This window comes from Cebus imitator, unplaced genomic scaffold (genome assembly GCF_001604975.1).
Source record: "Cebus imitator isolate Cc_AM_T3 unplaced genomic scaffold, Cebus_imitator-1.0 Scaffold197, whole genome shotgun sequence".
NCBI classification, from domain to species: Eukaryota; Metazoa; Chordata; class Mammalia; order Primates; family Cebidae; genus Cebus; species Cebus imitator.
The window spans coordinates 2,868,594-2,884,324 of NW_016107512.1; the positions used below are offsets into that span (position 1 = coordinate 2,868,594).

The following is a 15,731-nucleotide window of genomic DNA, read 5'->3' on the forward strand; positions in this document are numbered from 1 at the left end:
AATGCCCAGCACCCTCACCTTGGGAGGCCCACCCTTCCCAGGGGACCCTCTCTTGGACATTGTCCTTGTTGGGGGAGCAGGTATGGGGCCTGGGTTCACTTGACCTGTCCTGTTCCCTGCTCCTCTCCCTCCAGCTCCGGAGAGAACAGGACCACCATGCACAAGTGCTACACTTTCCTCATCTTTATGGTGCTGCTCCTGCCCTCGCTGGGACTGAGCAGGTGAGTTTAGGGGGATAGGACAGAAGCCAGGGTGGGGGGATTGCAGGACAGGGAGAGGAGAGCAGTTCAGGCTTCCTACCTCCCCTGCAAGGCAAGGGACACAAGATGGGAAGCCTGGCTACCCCCAGGCCTCCTGAGTTACCCACCCCGTGTCTGGGAGTCTCCCCAGTGGCTCACAGAGGTGGGACTTCCCCTCTCCTGGTGTTCTGCCCCACTCCAGCCCCACCCCATCTCTCCTTTGCTTCCCACCAGCCTGGACCTATTCTTCCGCTGGCTCTTTGATAAGAAATTCTTGGCTGAGGCAGCTATTCGGTTTGAGTGAGTGACTGGGGCCTCTGGGGAAAGAGACCGGATTGCAGGGTGGGTATGCTTGAGAGACATTGCCAGCCCCATGGGAGGGTGCAACAAAGCTTCCAGACTGTGGAAGGGGAAGAAGAGAGAGGGTCTGGTGGGGTCACCCCAAAGGTGTCTTGGGTATATACATGATGGAAGCCCCTGGGGTCTGTGTTAAGGTTCACTCTCTGGTAACCTGTCTGGATGCTAAGATCACCCTCAAGGTATATTTAGGGATTGGGGGCCCACATTCTGGTAGTTTCTGTGGGGGTGTCTTGTGCCAATATTGTGGGACTAACTATGGACGTCTCGAGTTTCACTTGGGAGGTTTGGGGAGCTATCTCTCGTGACAGCTTGGTCCTACTTAGGGAGTGTCTTGGAGGCTACAAGGGGTATCCCTGAAGGTCTCTAGAGCCCATATTTTTGGGTATCTGTGGAAGGCTCTTGGCTTTATAACTCTGGGGTATCTGTAGGGGGCTAAAGGACTCACACTTTTGGGTGTTCATGCGGGACAAGTTCTGAGAACGTCTCTAAAATTTCAGGCGTTTATTGAGAGGTGTGACTCTGGAGTTCTGTTTGGGCATCTTCTCTGGGAATTTGTATGAGGCTATATTGGGGTCATGCACCATGGCTGCAGGCACAAACTCTAGGGTTCTTGCTCTAGGGCATCTATGGTGATCTTTGACTACTCACATTTGGGGCATCTCAGGCACTGATAGAGGTTCCTGGGCTCCCCCAGAGATGTTGAGGGGAGGGTCTTAAAGCTTGCTTGTGGAGGTATCTGAGACTCACACTCCAGGGGTAACTCGAGTTAAGTTATGGTATAAGTGGGGGAATCTTCTGGGTGTTCCTCCGGCACTCAGCCTTTGGGTTCTTTGAGGGTCTCACTGGGTTGCCTTTGGGGATCCTCGGCAGTTCTCCCCTGAACATTTTGGTAGCCATAGATGAGCTATGAGCTATTGAACACTCTCTCCATGGGTCTTTATGGGACACAAGTTCTTGGAGATGACTGTTGCCACTCTGTCTGTCTCTGGGGGGAACAGGGCACAGGTGTTTTGGGGGCTAAGCTGGGGGTGTCCACATGGAAGAAGCATGTTGGTGGTGGAGATGTGGGGTGCTGTAATTCTGGCAGTGGGCGGGCAGCCATCGGGTCACCCCAAGGGTGCAGTGCTGGAGCAGCTGGTGCCCGCAGGTGTGTGTTCCTGCCCGACAACGGCGCCTTCTTCGTGAACTACGTCATTGCCTCAGCCTTTATCGGCAACGCCATGGACCTGCTGCGCATCCCAGGCCTGCTCATGTACATGATCCGGCTCTGCCTGGCGCGCTCGGCCGCCGAGAGGCGCAACGTGAAGCGGGTACGGCCGCCTGGAGCAGCAGCGGCCCGCACAGCGCCCCCTGGTGACCCAACAAGAAACAGCAGCCATTGTGCTAGGGTTGGGGGACACAGGAGGGCTGAGACTTGGGGAGTCCAGTTAACTCACGGTGGCTCCAGACCATCCCCTTCCCATATCTGGGGCCTTCGTATTCCGCCATGGGTGGACATAGGTAACCCTGAAGACCTCTGCCAGTTCTGACAGTAGCATTCTATGATGGGAGTTGGGGAGGTCTGGGTCCCTAGCGCTAGGATCCCTCTGTCTTAATTCAACAAGAGGGCTCTGGGCATCCCACTTCCAAGTCCTCCCAACTCTTTCCGCTACCTGCCAGGTCCCGACCCTTTGAAGGCCCCTCTCCATGCCCTGTCACTGCATCCACCCTGACCGTCCTCTTGGCCATAGCCCCTCTCTCCATCTGCTCTGCCCTGCTCTACCCTAGACATTAGGTCCTATTCCCCATGGCTTCTTTTACGGCCCCAGAGGTCCTGGCCCCCTTTCCCCTCCCTCCTTCCCTGCTCCTCTGGTCAGTCCCTGCCTCCCTGAGCCATCCTCCTGCCCATCTCCCCCCCAGCATCAGGCCTACGAGTTCCAGTTTGGCGCAGCCTACGCCTGGATGATGTGCGTCTTCACGGTGGTCATGACCTACAGTATCACCTGCCCCATCATCGTGCCCTTCGGTAGGCACCGCCGCGCCGGGACCTGGGCCCTGCTCGGGGGGACCCAGGACCTCATCCTCTCCACTCTAGGAAGGCAGGCCACCCCGAGTGGACAGGGCCCGGCTGGGAGACCCGCCCCTCGGGGCTCCCGCCTGGTCCCTGGCTCAGTCTGGGGCCTGGTCTGTGGGGAGTAGGGGGAGAGCCATCAGCTCAGGCCAGACCTACCTGGCATGTGGGCCCCTGAGCAAAGTCACCCCATCATGGCCATACTCTCCCACACCTATGCTTTCACTCAGCATGATGTGCTTGGACACGTATCACATATGTGCTGACATGTTCACACACTCCCACACAGGCATCCATGCACACACTTGTACACCACCCTGTAAACTCAGGAAACACCTGGATTCCAGGGTGGGATGGGTTCTCACCACTCATGGAGATAGTCTGCTGTATCTGAGCTGTGTGACTTGGGCAGGTCTCTCTTTCTGAAGTTTTGCAAAGTTTCTCTTTAACCATCAGTCCCACTGGTAGCCTCTACTTTCCTCCCCAATAACATCCTAACTCCTTAACCAGCCCTTCCTGGTTATTGAAGGCTCCAACTTCCCAAACTAACTTCCTTGTCTTCATTAGAAACTCCCTATCCCTCAGCCTCCAGGGAAATAGAATAGAACTTGTCCCTTAATTTATACTCATCTGTTTAGGGACAGGGATAGAGAAAACTAATAGGGATTTTAAGAAGATGCTTGTTGATCCAAATGACTAGATTTCCAGTAGTAGAATTCCTAATAAGGAGTGCAGAATGAAGGGGTTGAACCAGAGGAAAGTGAAGTTCTGTGGTCATGCTGGGGCGTGGGACGCTGTCCTGTCCTGGGGCCTGGGCAGGAGGAGGGGCCAACCCTTTGCAGCCTCAGGACCAGAAGAACCTGAGACAGAGACACAAAGATCTGGCGGCACTGGTTCCGAGGTCAGGGCCCATGTGGCTTCCCTTAGGGCTCATGTACATGCTGCTGAAGCACCTGGTAGACAGATACAATCTCTACTACGCCTACCTGCCGGCCAAGCTGGACAAGAAGATCCACTCGGGGGCTGTGAACCAGGTGGTGGCCGCACCCATCCTCTGCCTCTTCTGGCTGCTCTTCTTTTCCACCATGCGCACGGGTGAGGGATGCCCACCTAGGGAACGGGGGGTGAGCAGAGGGGATTCCAGGTAGAGCAGGTCACAGGAGGAGCCGCATGGCAGGGGGTGGGAGGCAAGGAGCCTGGGAGAGGCTGGGGTGAGGGTGTAGCACCTGGAAGAGTGAGGACTGCATTCAGAGGGTATCAGAAGCTGGGACGGAGAGGCCTGAGGGGCCCACAGAAGAGATAGCAACCCCATTCTTTGCCCCCAACACCAGGGTTCCTAGCACCCACGTCTATGTTCACATTTGTGGTCCTGGTCATCACCATCGTCATCTGTCTCTGCCACGTCTGCTTTGGACACTTCAAATACCTCAGTGCCCACAACTACAAGGTGTGGGGCAAGGGTGGAAGGGGGATGGCTATGGGCAGGAGCTCAAGGGGATACAGAGGGCCCCCAGGGCTGGCAAGGGCTGAGGGCAGCACCAACAAAGCCAAGTGGGTGTGGGGCCTTGATCAGGGCTGAGGACATGCCCCCACTCCCTGACTCATTCTGGACCCCTCAAGATTGAGCACACGGAGACAGATACTGTGGACCCCAGAAGCAATGGACAGCCCCCCACTGCTGCTGCTGTCCCCAAATCTGCGGTGAGTGCCCCTAAGGGTTGGGAGGGGTCTCTGACAGACTCTGCCTCAAACCCGGATGTCGCCTTAGTCCTGCAGAAAGGGAAACCTGTTCCAGACCCCATGGGTGGGGACAAAGCTGGTCTCCATGGAGGGCCACCCCCACCCCCAGGGCCCTGCCCACTCTGCTGTCCTACAGGCCCTGGTGCTCCCTCCACCCATGAGGGGCAGCTGTTCACCTTACCCTCAATTCCTCTCCCCCTTCAGAAATACATCGCTCAGGTGCTGCAGGACTCAGAGGTGGACGGGGATGGGGATGGGGCTCCTGGGAGCTCAGGGGACGAGCCCCCATCATCCTCATCCCAAGATGAGGAGTTGCTGATGCCGCCTGACGGCCTCACGGACACAGACTTCCAGTCTTGCGAGGACAGCCTCATAGAGAATGAGATTCACCAGTAAGGGGAGGGAGGGCCCTGGAGGCCGAATCCTGCCCCACCCCACCCCCACTCCCACGGACACTAAAACGCTAATAATTTATTAGATCTAAAGCCCCTTCCTCCCAAGCCCCTGCTTTCATTAAGGTATTTAAACCTGGGGATTTCGCCGCTCTCCCCCATGATGGAGGGAGGGAGGGAGCCCCCCAACCTCAGTAAGGAGAGCCCCGAGCCGGCCCCGGGGCAAAGAGGGGTACGGAGGGAGTTCCCCCAGATCAGTACCCCCACCCCTCCCCAGCTAGTAGCATGACCAGGAAAGGGTTAATGAGAACTGAGAGGAGTACCTGGTGCCATGGCTGGAGACCTGGGGAGGCAGGTGGATCAGGGGCTGTCCCCCGGGTTCCTTCCTCCCCACAGTTCCTCCTGGGATCCCGCCCTCCAGGGAAGTGGAGCCTCCAGCCCCTAGGGAATGCATGAGAGGGGAGGGGGTGCTGAGTGGGAGGAAGAGTCAGGCTCAGAGCTAAGGTGGCCTGGGGGTGGGGGTGGGCAAGGCTGACACTGGAAAATGGGTTTTTGCACTTTTTTTTTTTTTTTCCTTTAAAATAAAAACAAAGAAAAAAGCTCTGAGGCAGGTGTCTGACTTGTGCTGCCCTGGGCACCTGGGCTGGGCCTCCCCCACCTCCTGTCTGGAGGGCCTGTTTGAGGTCCCTGTGTCATGCTGGGCAGGGGACTTGTTAAGAAGAGTCTCATTTCGGTGTCAGGGAGATGAGAGAGTGGGACCAGGGAGAAACTTCAGGGATATCTTAGATGCAGGAAGGGCCCCTGTGCCTAGGTGGCCACCACACCAGCCCCACCTGCTCTGATCCTTCCCCTGAGTCCCTGAGCAACACACATGGGACAGAAATCAAGGAGAAAAGGTTGTGCAAAGCCACAGGGTCCATGCTGGGCCAGGAAGAAGGCCCTTCTGAGCACTTCAAATTAAGCCTGGCCCCAGCCCATCTGTCCCTTCCCCAGGAGGGCCTGAGCTCCTTGCTGAGAAGCCCCCTCCTACCCTCCAGTCAAATCTTACCCATTCTCCAAGACCCAACTCAAATTCACCTTCCCTTCAGGCGTAGTGGCTCACGCCTGTAATCCCAGTACTTTGGGAGGCCAAAGTGGGCAGATCACCTGAGGTGAGGCGTTTGAAACCAACCTGGCCAACATGGAGAAACCCTGTCTCTATAAAAATACAGAAATTAGATGGACATGGTGCTACACGCCTGTAATCTCAGCTACTTTGGAGGCCGAGGCATGAGAATCACTTGAACCTGGGAGGCGGAGACTGCAGTGAGCCAAGATCGAGCCACTGCATTCCAGCCTAGATGACAGAGCAAGACCCTGTTCCCAAAAAAAAAATGTTTTTTCACCTTAGGAGAAAGGTCCTGTGACTGCTGTAGCCCACCCTGCAAAGGCCCACAGGGCCACGTGGTCCACACTCACATACGTGTCCACATGGTGTGTGCTGCTGTATGGCGAGAGCCAGGAGGCCTACATTCCAGTCCTTATTCTGTCACTAAATCGCTTTGCAACCCTGAAGAAAAGGAAGGAAAAGGAACTCCTAGAGGGAAGAAAAGAGACCTCAGAGGAGGAGGAGGAGGAGGAGGAAGAGGAGGGGGAGGAGGAGGAAGGAGAAGAACCAGGTTCCACAAAGGTCAACAAAAAGCCACCAACAGCAGGAACAGCAAACACAACAACCCAGAAAAAGATTGCCCAGGCGCCAGCAAGGAGCTAGAGCAGAGTGCCCAAGGTCCAGCCCCAGGCTGCAGAGAGCTGCGGCAAACAGCTTGGAGGGCCAGTGTTCATGGTTGCTGGCTGTGGGTGGAGGATGGGCCAGTGACAGTGAGATGAAAGTTAAGGCCTTGGTCCTGGCTCAGCCTCCGTTTATATGTCAGATCTGCAGTGTTGTGAAACGTGAACTCCCAGGTAAAGTCCCCAAAGTCTTGGGGCCAAGGGAACAGAGTACCTGCTGGTGGTTGGGCAGAAATTGGCATGGGAAGGAGCACCTTAGTTGTGTGAAAGCTTCCTGATGCTCCCAAAGGCTGTTTTCTGTATGGATGGGCAGGCACACCACTGCCATTTGCCTGGGAATCCCCCTTGTCTGCACAGCATGGGCTGGACAGACCTCAGCCCCCACTTCTAGTTAGCCGAGACTCCCTCATTCCTCACCTGCCTGGCATGCCTTCCCTTTCCTGTAGGATATGCTGGCAGGACCCGAAGTTCAAAACCAGGTTCCAGCATTTCCAGATGTTAAACTCCAGATAATGCCCAAGTAGTACGCAGAGCAAGGGTCCTGAGGACAGCCCTTCCCAGGGTGGGAAGCTATCATAGAGAGGAACACCTGTGCCCACCTGCACCCTGCCCCCTGGCACCTTGTCACAGAGCTCACTCACATCCAGGCAGATCACAGTAGAGAGATCCGAGAGGTGTAGTCATGGACTCAGGAGTGGGTAGGGGAGACCACAGGATCCCCAAAGTCCACTTCCTCCTTTCACAGCTGGGGGCGGCAGAAGATAGGATAAGAGCTGAAGTTACTGGTTCAAATCCTGGCTTGACCACTTACCAACCTCACTTTCCTCATCTGTAAAATGAGACTAGCGATGTCATGTCCTCGAGCTGTTTTAAGGATTAAATAAGTGGGAAGTTCTTAGCCCAGTGTTTGGCACATAACAACTGAATAAACTGTAATTAATATTCTTGTAGATAAGGAGATTGAGTCCCAGAAAAAGGGAAGAGGGGAGCCTTGCCCAAGCTCAGCTCCAGTGTCAGAGGCTGAAACAAGTTTCTGTGCTCCCATGAGGTGCTCTCGCACCTGTTCTGTGTCGGATTAGCACCAGGCAGGGCTGAGGGGCACTGCGATGACCTTGACCGTCCCTGTCCTCAGCCATCATGCACTCCGGGGCAGAGTTCTTAGCTCAAAGCATTCCCCCTTTCCAGTGCAGAGGCAGGTCATAAGGTCAGACCAGTGGCCTAACCATGCCAGAGTGGGGCCCCCCAAGGAGGGTGCTGCAGGTGGAATCGTCCCTCAAAAAGGCATGTTGAAGTCCTGGCTCTCAGTACCTCAGAATGTGACCTCATGTGGACATAGGGTGGTTGCGATGTACTTCGCTAAATTAAGATGAGGCCGTGCTGAATGCCTGGGCCCATAACCCCCTATGACTGGTGTCCTTATAAGAAGAGACACAGAGGAGGGTGCCGTGTGAAGACAGCAACACAAGAAAAGTGCCATGTCAGTGAGAAAGGGGGTTTTGGGAATGAAAAGGCCCAAGGTCAGGTTGTAAAGGTCAGGTTGGTGTATCAGGGACAAACCCTTCCTGGAAACCTTGCGATGAAAGAAAGGGCCTGGGACCTAGCCTGATGGGATGACAATGATACAGTGAGGACAGCCAGGTGGAGGCTGCCCATGGTGGGGGTGCTGGGTCATCTGTCCCTAAAGCGTGGCCCTGAGCTGGGGAAGAGGCTGGGTTACTGAGAAGGAGAAAGGCGGAAGGCAGCTGTTAAACGGGCAGCTGACCTAGGAATCCACTGCAATGAGAGAGTTCTGGGGGGAGGGTCTCTTCTCCCCCTCCCACCAGAACCTTCAACTGTCAAGCACTGAGCTAGCCACCAGCATGCAGTCCTTCCCAGGTAGGCACTCATGGGGCCCTGTTTCTGTGCCTCCTGTAGGCTAGGGCCTCCCGCCAGGGAAGGAGCTGTGTCCCCCATCAGACTGGGTGCCCCTTAAGGGTATAGGCAGTGAATCTTCCATCAGACTGGATGCTCCCTAAGGACAGGACCTGGGTCTCTTCCTCAGACAGTTTGGGGAAGAATAGGCGACTGGTGGTCAGCCTGGGTGGTAGGCCAGGCAGAAACTCTTCCTCCTCTCCACTGACAGCTGGAGTTGGGGAGAGGAGAGGGACCGGCCATCCCACTATCATGGCTGCTGGGGAAAAGGGTTTGTGTGAAAAAGCCCAAGCAGAGAAGAAAACTCTAGAGAACAGAGAAAACTTCTCCCAAGCCTAGAAAAGCAGGTTCCTCAGCCCAGGAAGATGAGATCCTCAGGGTGGCAGGGGCAGGACTGCCTGAGGCAAGCCTGGGACCAAACTCCAGGAGCTGGGGGAGAGTGGGCTGGGGGGAGGGGGCAGGATGGGCAGAATTGAGCTGTTCCTATGGGGCTGGGATGGTCAGAGGTCTGCCAGCCTTGGCTCACAGAAATTCAGCCCTGTACTTCACTGTCAGCCTGGGACACCGTAAGACCATGGACCCCTAGACCCAGCCTCCCAGCTTCTCATGCCTTCCCTGTTTAACAACTGACCCTAGGAAGTTTCAGCCTAGCAGATGACCCCAGACCTAGTTCTTGTTCTTCAGAAGTGCCCTGAGCTTAAGCCCAGAAGTTCAAGACCTGCTTGGGCAGCATAGCAAGACCCCATCTCAAAATATAATTAATTAATTAATTAATTACTAATTTTTAAAACATTTCCTAACATAACATCTTAGTTTTTCCCCAGCACCAGAAATCAAACTGTCCCTGAATCTACAGTCCCCTAATAACAATGTATTGCATTCAGAAAATCACTGAGAGAGGCCAGGCGCAGTGGCTCACACCTGTAATCCCAGCACTTTGGGGGGCCAAGGCGAGTGGATCACCTGAGGTCAGGAGTTTGAGACCTGCCTGGCCAACATAGTGAAACCCCATCTCTACTAAAAATACAAAAATTAGCTGGGCATGGTGGTGCACACCTGTAGTCTCAGCTGATCGGGAGACCGAGGCAGGAGAATTGCTTGAACCCGGGAGGCAGAGGTTGCAGTGAGCCAAGATTGTGCCACTGCACTCCAGCCTGGAGCCTGGCGACAGAGCAAGACTCTGTCTCAAAAAAAAAAAAAGAAAAGAAAAAGAAAATCACTGACAGTAGATTTTAAGTGTTCTCACCACAAAAAAGTAACAAGTATGTGAAGTAATACAGCTATTAATTAGCTCAGCTGAGCCATTCCACAGCGAATACATATTTCAAAACACCATGTCATACACAACAGATATATACATTTTTTGTCAGTAAAATAAAATAGATTTAGTTAAAATAGATCTACAGGTTCTCAGTCTGAAGGAGGAGACAGGACATGCAGCTGCAGCAGGCTTCCTGTCTGGTCATGCCTTTTCATATGCAGCCAGCCCTGCTTCCCACACTTCGAAGTTTCAATTACCTGCTGTCAACTGCAGTCTGAAAACATTCAGATATCTTGTGAGAGACCACATTCGCATCACTGCTATTGTTATAACTGTTCTATTTTATTACTTATTATGGTTTACTGCTTACTGTGCCTAAGTTATAAACTAAACTTTATCATAGGTATGTACATAAAGGAAGACATAGTATTGATATGCACAGGGTTTGGTACTACCTGCAGTTTCAGGTGTCCACTGGGGGTACTGGGAGGTACCCCTAGGTATAAGGGGATCTACTGTGTTGCTCTGGCCATCTGTCTGTGCTTCCAACAGGCAGCTTTGGTCTGTCTATCTCTGCCTCCTGAGTAGCTGAAACTACAAGCACGTGCCACCACACTCAGCTGATTTTTGTATTTTTAGTAGAGACGGGGTTTCACCATGTTGGCCACATGGGTCTCGAACTCCTGACCTCAGGTGATCTTCCCGCCTCAGCCTCCCAAAGTGCTGGGTTTACAGGTGTGAGCCACCTAAGACATTTAGTCGCCCGGCCTAAAGACATTTTCCATGACAACTGTGGTGATGTGGACAGGTGTGTCACTCCTTCCTGCAAGTCAGAGCTGAGTAATGAGCTCACACCCTGGGGGCTGGGTATGCAGCTTCGAAGCCGGGTTTGGGTGCCAGGCAGTGAGAAATGGCTTGTTGGGCTGGGTGGTGACTAGGGGACAGAGGGCTCTGGGGAAATGAGACAAGGGGCATGAGGTGGAACCTGCATCACCTTGGCCTACCCTCTGATATTCTTCTAGTCTTCTCCGACAACAGCATCTTCCCTGGTCCTTCCAGACCCCCAGGAGAGCTCAACACCCTCAGTCCTCAGGGAAGCCAGGGTAAAGGCTGCCTGGAGTGACTGCATGGTGGCAGGGCATGGCGTGGTTTGCCTCATCGTGTGGGTGGCCTTAGATGATTTGCTCAGCCCAGGTGTGTCAACCTCAGATCTCTTGACATTTTGAGCTGGAAAATTCTTTATGTGGAGGATTTCCTCTACACTGAGGGGCACCCAGCAGCATCCCTGGCCTCTACCTACTAGATTCCAGTAGCCCTCCTGAGACCTGCCCCCGTTATGACAACCAACATTGCTTCTAGACATTGCCACCTGTTCCCTGGGGGCCATAATCACCCGGGTTGAGAACCTCTGACTCAGTCTCTCTGGGGAGGCCCCTGGCTCAGGTCAGATGGGAATAGTCACCCTGATTTGCCAGCTTCACAGACAGGGATCAGGGGATGACACAGAAGAGTTCAGCTCTCCCCTCCCAGGCCTGCTCTCCACCCTACCCTCGGAAGCCCCTGGGGCTCCACTGTTTATCCCCTGAGGGGGTGAGGGAGCTTCCATTACCATTTCTAAGAGAATCCCAGAAGGCTTGGGTTGGAAGAAGCAGGGTTTGAGAAAAATGGAGGGGAAAAGAGGGGGGAACTCCCAGATTCTGGCTCTACCCACCCTTTTCCCTGCTCCCCAGCCCTGATGCTTCCAGAAGAGGAAGTCAAAGTGCACCCCACCCTCAGGGGAATGGGACGCGCTTACAGCAGGGAAAGGGGGATAGTCACTCCCCCACAGAATCTCCCTGATGATCCCAGCAGCCTGGTGGCCCTTCTTCCTTACACCTTCTCCTGTCTCTGTGGCCCATGGAGCTGAAACTGGGGAGGAATCACATGGGAACGTCCTCTCCACGCTCCATGTTGGGGGTGAATTCATCTTGACCCCTCAATGCCCGACCCAGGATAAATGCTCTATAAAACATGCCTGGTTGGGCATGGTGGCTCATGCCTGTAATCCCAGCACTCTGAGGGGCCGAGGCGGGCAGATCACAAGGTCAGGTGTTCAAGACCAGCCTGACCAATATGGTGAAACCCCGTCTCGACTAAAAATACAAAAATTAGCCGAGTGTGGTGACGTGTGCCTATAATCCCAGCTACTCAAGAGGCTGAGACAGGAGAATCGCTTGAACCTGGGAGGCTGAGGTTGCGGTAGGTCGAGATCGCACCACTGCACTTTAGCCTGGGCGATAGAGCGAGACTCCATCTCAAATAAAACCAAAAAACATACGCCTAAGGCAAGCTAGGGTTTGCCCTCAGGAGCGCAAACCAGTGACAAAGGCAGACAAATGCACACATGACTCCAATATGGGAGTAGTATCACTAGCATCATTAAATCCTATGATGGAGGGGTGCATATGTGACACAGAGCAGGGGCCATGCGATCCTCGAAGGAGCTCAACAAACACCAGTTGACCAGCTACATCAGTAGGGAGAAGGTGACTAACATTTTCCGAGCACCTGCTAAACTCCTGTCTTTTTCACATACATTGCGTTCTTCAATCCTGAAACACCCTCCCATGTAGAATGCAGCAGCCTGTATACATTGGTGAGGAAACCAAGGCTCAGGGAGGTCAAACTGGCCCAAGGTCACACAGCTAACACGCTGGCTCCAGTGCAGCTCAAGGCACTAGCTCTGCCAATAAGGGACAAGCCACCCCCTATCCAACACTGTTATCCATTCTCAACAGCCCCTGTCAGCTGCTCCACACAGGGAAAGCAACTTCACAAAGACCACACGCACATTGCAGTACGGTGGACGAAGGGGCGCACTAAGGGCGCCTCCCTCTCCAGCACAGCCATGGCCCCTCACCGCGGCAGCCTCCCAGCAAGGCAGCGAGCGTGCCTACGTGCCAGCCCTGACACAAATGCCCACCGAGTCTGAGGAAGTTCAGCCTCTGTGTGCCTCAGATTCTCTGTCTGTAGCAGAGAAATTATAACACTAAGCTTAACCAGTGGGGTTGTTGTGAGGACTCAATTAGCTAATGCACATAGGGTGTTCAGAATAGTGCAATGCATGTCGTGAGCCCTCATACGCTGCTATTATTTTTAGAAACGCTATATAAGTGCTCACTACTCATAACTGAGGCAGGAGTCCTAATAATTCTCATCACAAGCCACAGGCTCCATGGAGATGTGAAAGTCAGGATCCCGAGTCTCCTCAACCTTATTATTTTTTGTTTGCTTTGGAGATGGGGTGTCGCTTTGTCACCCAGGCTGGAAAGCAGTGGAAGGACTATGCCTCACTGCTGCTTCCAACTCCCAGGCTTAATCCATCCTCCCACTCAGCCTCCCGAGGAGCTGGGACCACATGCCCATGCTACCATGCCCAACTAATTTTTTAAAAATTTTATTTTGTATACACAGGAGTCTCACCGTGTTCCCCTTGCTAGTCTCGTGAGGCTGAGAGGGAGGATCACTTGAGCTCAGGAGTTTGAGGTTGTAGTGAGCCATAATTGTGCCACTGCACTGCAGCCTGGGCAACAGAGTGAGACTCTGTCTCAAAAAACTATATAGCCAGGTGCAGTGGTTCCCGCCTATAATCCCAGCACTTTGGGAGGCTGAGGCAGGAGGATCACGAGGTCAGGAGTTCAAGACTAGCCTGACCAATGTGGTGAAACCCCATCTCTGCTAAAAATACAAATATTAGCTAAGTGTGGTGACTTGGGTAGGTCTCCTGAGGTAGGGAGTTCTAGACCAGCCCAACCAACTTGGAGAAACCCTGTCTCTACTAAAAATACAAAATAGCATGGTGGTGCATGCCTGTAATCCCAGCTACCTGGGAGGCTAAAGCATGCAAGTCGCTTGAACCCAGGAGGCACAGGTTGCAGCGAGCTGAGATCTAGCCACTGTACTCCAGCCTGGGCGACACAGCCAGACTCTGTCTCAAAAAAAAAAGGGGCCATTTGCGGTCTGGGGGTTGTCTGGAAGCCCTGGCCTTGGACACCAATGGTAGAAATGAGAAATTAGGGTCCTATGAGGGGGTTCCTGTGTGAAGGACTCCATGACTGTTTTGATGTGGGATGTGGTGTGTTGGGATCTTGGGGACCGGGAGAACAAGGAGTCATTACAGGGCCTGAGGAAGTCCCAAGGAGGCACTCATGTGGAACAGGAGAAGGGTTTGCTTGGGGCAGAGGCCAAAGGGAGGGGGTGTCAAGACATAAATTCAGCAGCAAATTGCCTGTGGATGCTTTTGTTAACAGAGATGCTGTGGCTTCCGCCAGCCTCCGGCTTAGGAGAAACACTTCCTCTCAGGAGGCGCAGTATAGGGTGGAGGCTGCAAGCCTGGCTCAGGGTCTGCAGTTGAACTTCATCCCACGCCCAACCCTCACTCTGTGACCTTGGGCAAGCTTCTTAGCCTCAGGGCCCCTGCTCCATTTCGCAGTAATCGGTATCGCAGGAACCCCCTCGTAGGGCTGGCATGCTTGGCACAGAGAAGGCGCTCAGTGCTGTCCGCTCTGCTGTTGCAGTCAGTGTCCTGGTTCTGTCACTCAGGGCGCGTGGAATAACTGAGACCTCCTGCTCTTGTCTCTGGGGGACTCACTCTTCTGTGGGCGCAATCAGGGTCTCACCTCTAAACAATCCCAGAAGCCTGCTGCCCTCCCTGTCGCTGCCGCCCAACCCAGTTCTTTTCCTCATTCTAAAATCGTCCTACACCCCGGCCCCAGCTGGGCTCTGTTTAACTTTAGACCACAGCCTTCCTCCCCTCCTCCCACTCTCTTTCTTATTCTAGGGCTGAGTCTTCCAGAGTCAGCGGAGAGCCTGGACGGATCACGGGAGGGTAAGCCGGGCACGCGTGTCCTACCCTGGGGCTCACGTCTGGGTAGGACTGCAGACCCAGTTGTGGCACTGCAGCCTCCCTTTTTCTTCCTTCTCCTTCACTCTCTTCTCTTCCTCTGGGCCTGCTGGTGGGGGAAGTCAGTTGTGTTGTGTGGGAGGGCAGGTGAGGCGGGATCGACCCTCAGGAAGGGATGTGAGCATTTTGCAGTCCCACTGAGGGCGGAGGTGTGGGCAGGGTGTCCCAAGCCGCCTAGCAGGCACAGGATCCATCAGCCAGCCTGACTCAACTCTTACTCTGACAGTCATTCAGTGCCACCTGCTCGGCCATTACCTGACCCAGCCCACCCCCAGCACCCCCTTCCCTCTGCCTTCTGCTCTCTATAATCCATTATTTTCACTCTCCTTAAAAGAGCCATGTCAGGCCAGGTGCAGTGGCTCAGGCCTGTAATCCAGCACTTTGGGAGGCCTAGGCGGGTGGATCACCTGAGGTCTAGAGTTCGAGACCAGTCTGACCAATAATGGAGAAACCGCGTCTCTACTAAAAATATAAAATTACAGGCGAATGCCTGTAATCCCAGCTACTCAGGAGCTGAGGCAGAAGAATCACGTGAACCCAGGAGGTATAGAGGTGGCGGTGAGCTGAGATCGCACCATTGCACTCCAGCCTGGACAAGAGTGAAAGAGCAGTGTCTCGGCCGTGCATGGTGGCTGACGCCTGTAATCCCAGCACTTGGGGAGGCTGAGGCGGGCGGATCACCTGAGTTCAGGAGTTAGAGACCAGCTTGACCAACATGGCAGCATCTGTTTGGATGGTCTGGAGGCCACTTTAAAAACAAACAAACAACAACAACAACAACAAAACAGCTTTATTGAGACACAATTCAAATACCCTACAATTCACCCATTTAAAGTGTACCATTTGGCTGCGTGTGGTGGCTCATGCCGGTAATCCCAGCAATTTGGGAGGGCAAGACTGGAGGATTGCTTGAGCCCAGGAGTCCAAGACCAGTCTGGGCAACATAGTGAGATCCTGTCTCTACAAAAAATTAGAAATTAAAAATTTAATTTTAAAAAATTAGGCGTGGTGGCACACGCCTGTGGTCCCAGCTGCCCAGGAGGCTGAGATGAGAAGGCCTTGAGCCTGG

At 53.9% G+C, this 15,731-nt stretch overlaps 1 protein-coding gene across 5 annotated transcripts in view; it reads left to right on the top strand.

The window, feature by feature from the left end:
• Nucleotides 1-5,387, top strand: part of TMEM63B (transmembrane protein 63B) — a 28,746-nt gene extending 23,359 nt beyond the window's left edge. For all 5 annotated transcript variants that reach the window (XM_017547404.2, XM_017547408.2, XM_017547402.2 and 2 more), the window contains 8 exons: nt 135-221; nt 474-539; nt 1,747-1,909; nt 2,499-2,604; nt 3,577-3,744; nt 3,981-4,096; nt 4,270-4,350; nt 4,594-5,387. In XM_017547404.2, coding sequence (XP_017402893.1) covers nt 135-221; nt 474-539; nt 1,747-1,909; nt 2,499-2,604; nt 3,577-3,744; nt 3,981-4,096; nt 4,270-4,350; nt 4,594-4,785 — 979 coding nt within the window. In that variant the 3' untranslated portion in view covers nt 4,786-5,387. The remainder of the gene's footprint in view (nt 1-134; nt 222-473; nt 540-1,746; nt 1,910-2,498; nt 2,605-3,576; nt 3,745-3,980; nt 4,097-4,269; nt 4,351-4,593) is intronic.
• The last annotated feature ends 10,344 nt before the right edge of the window (nt 5,388-15,731 follow it).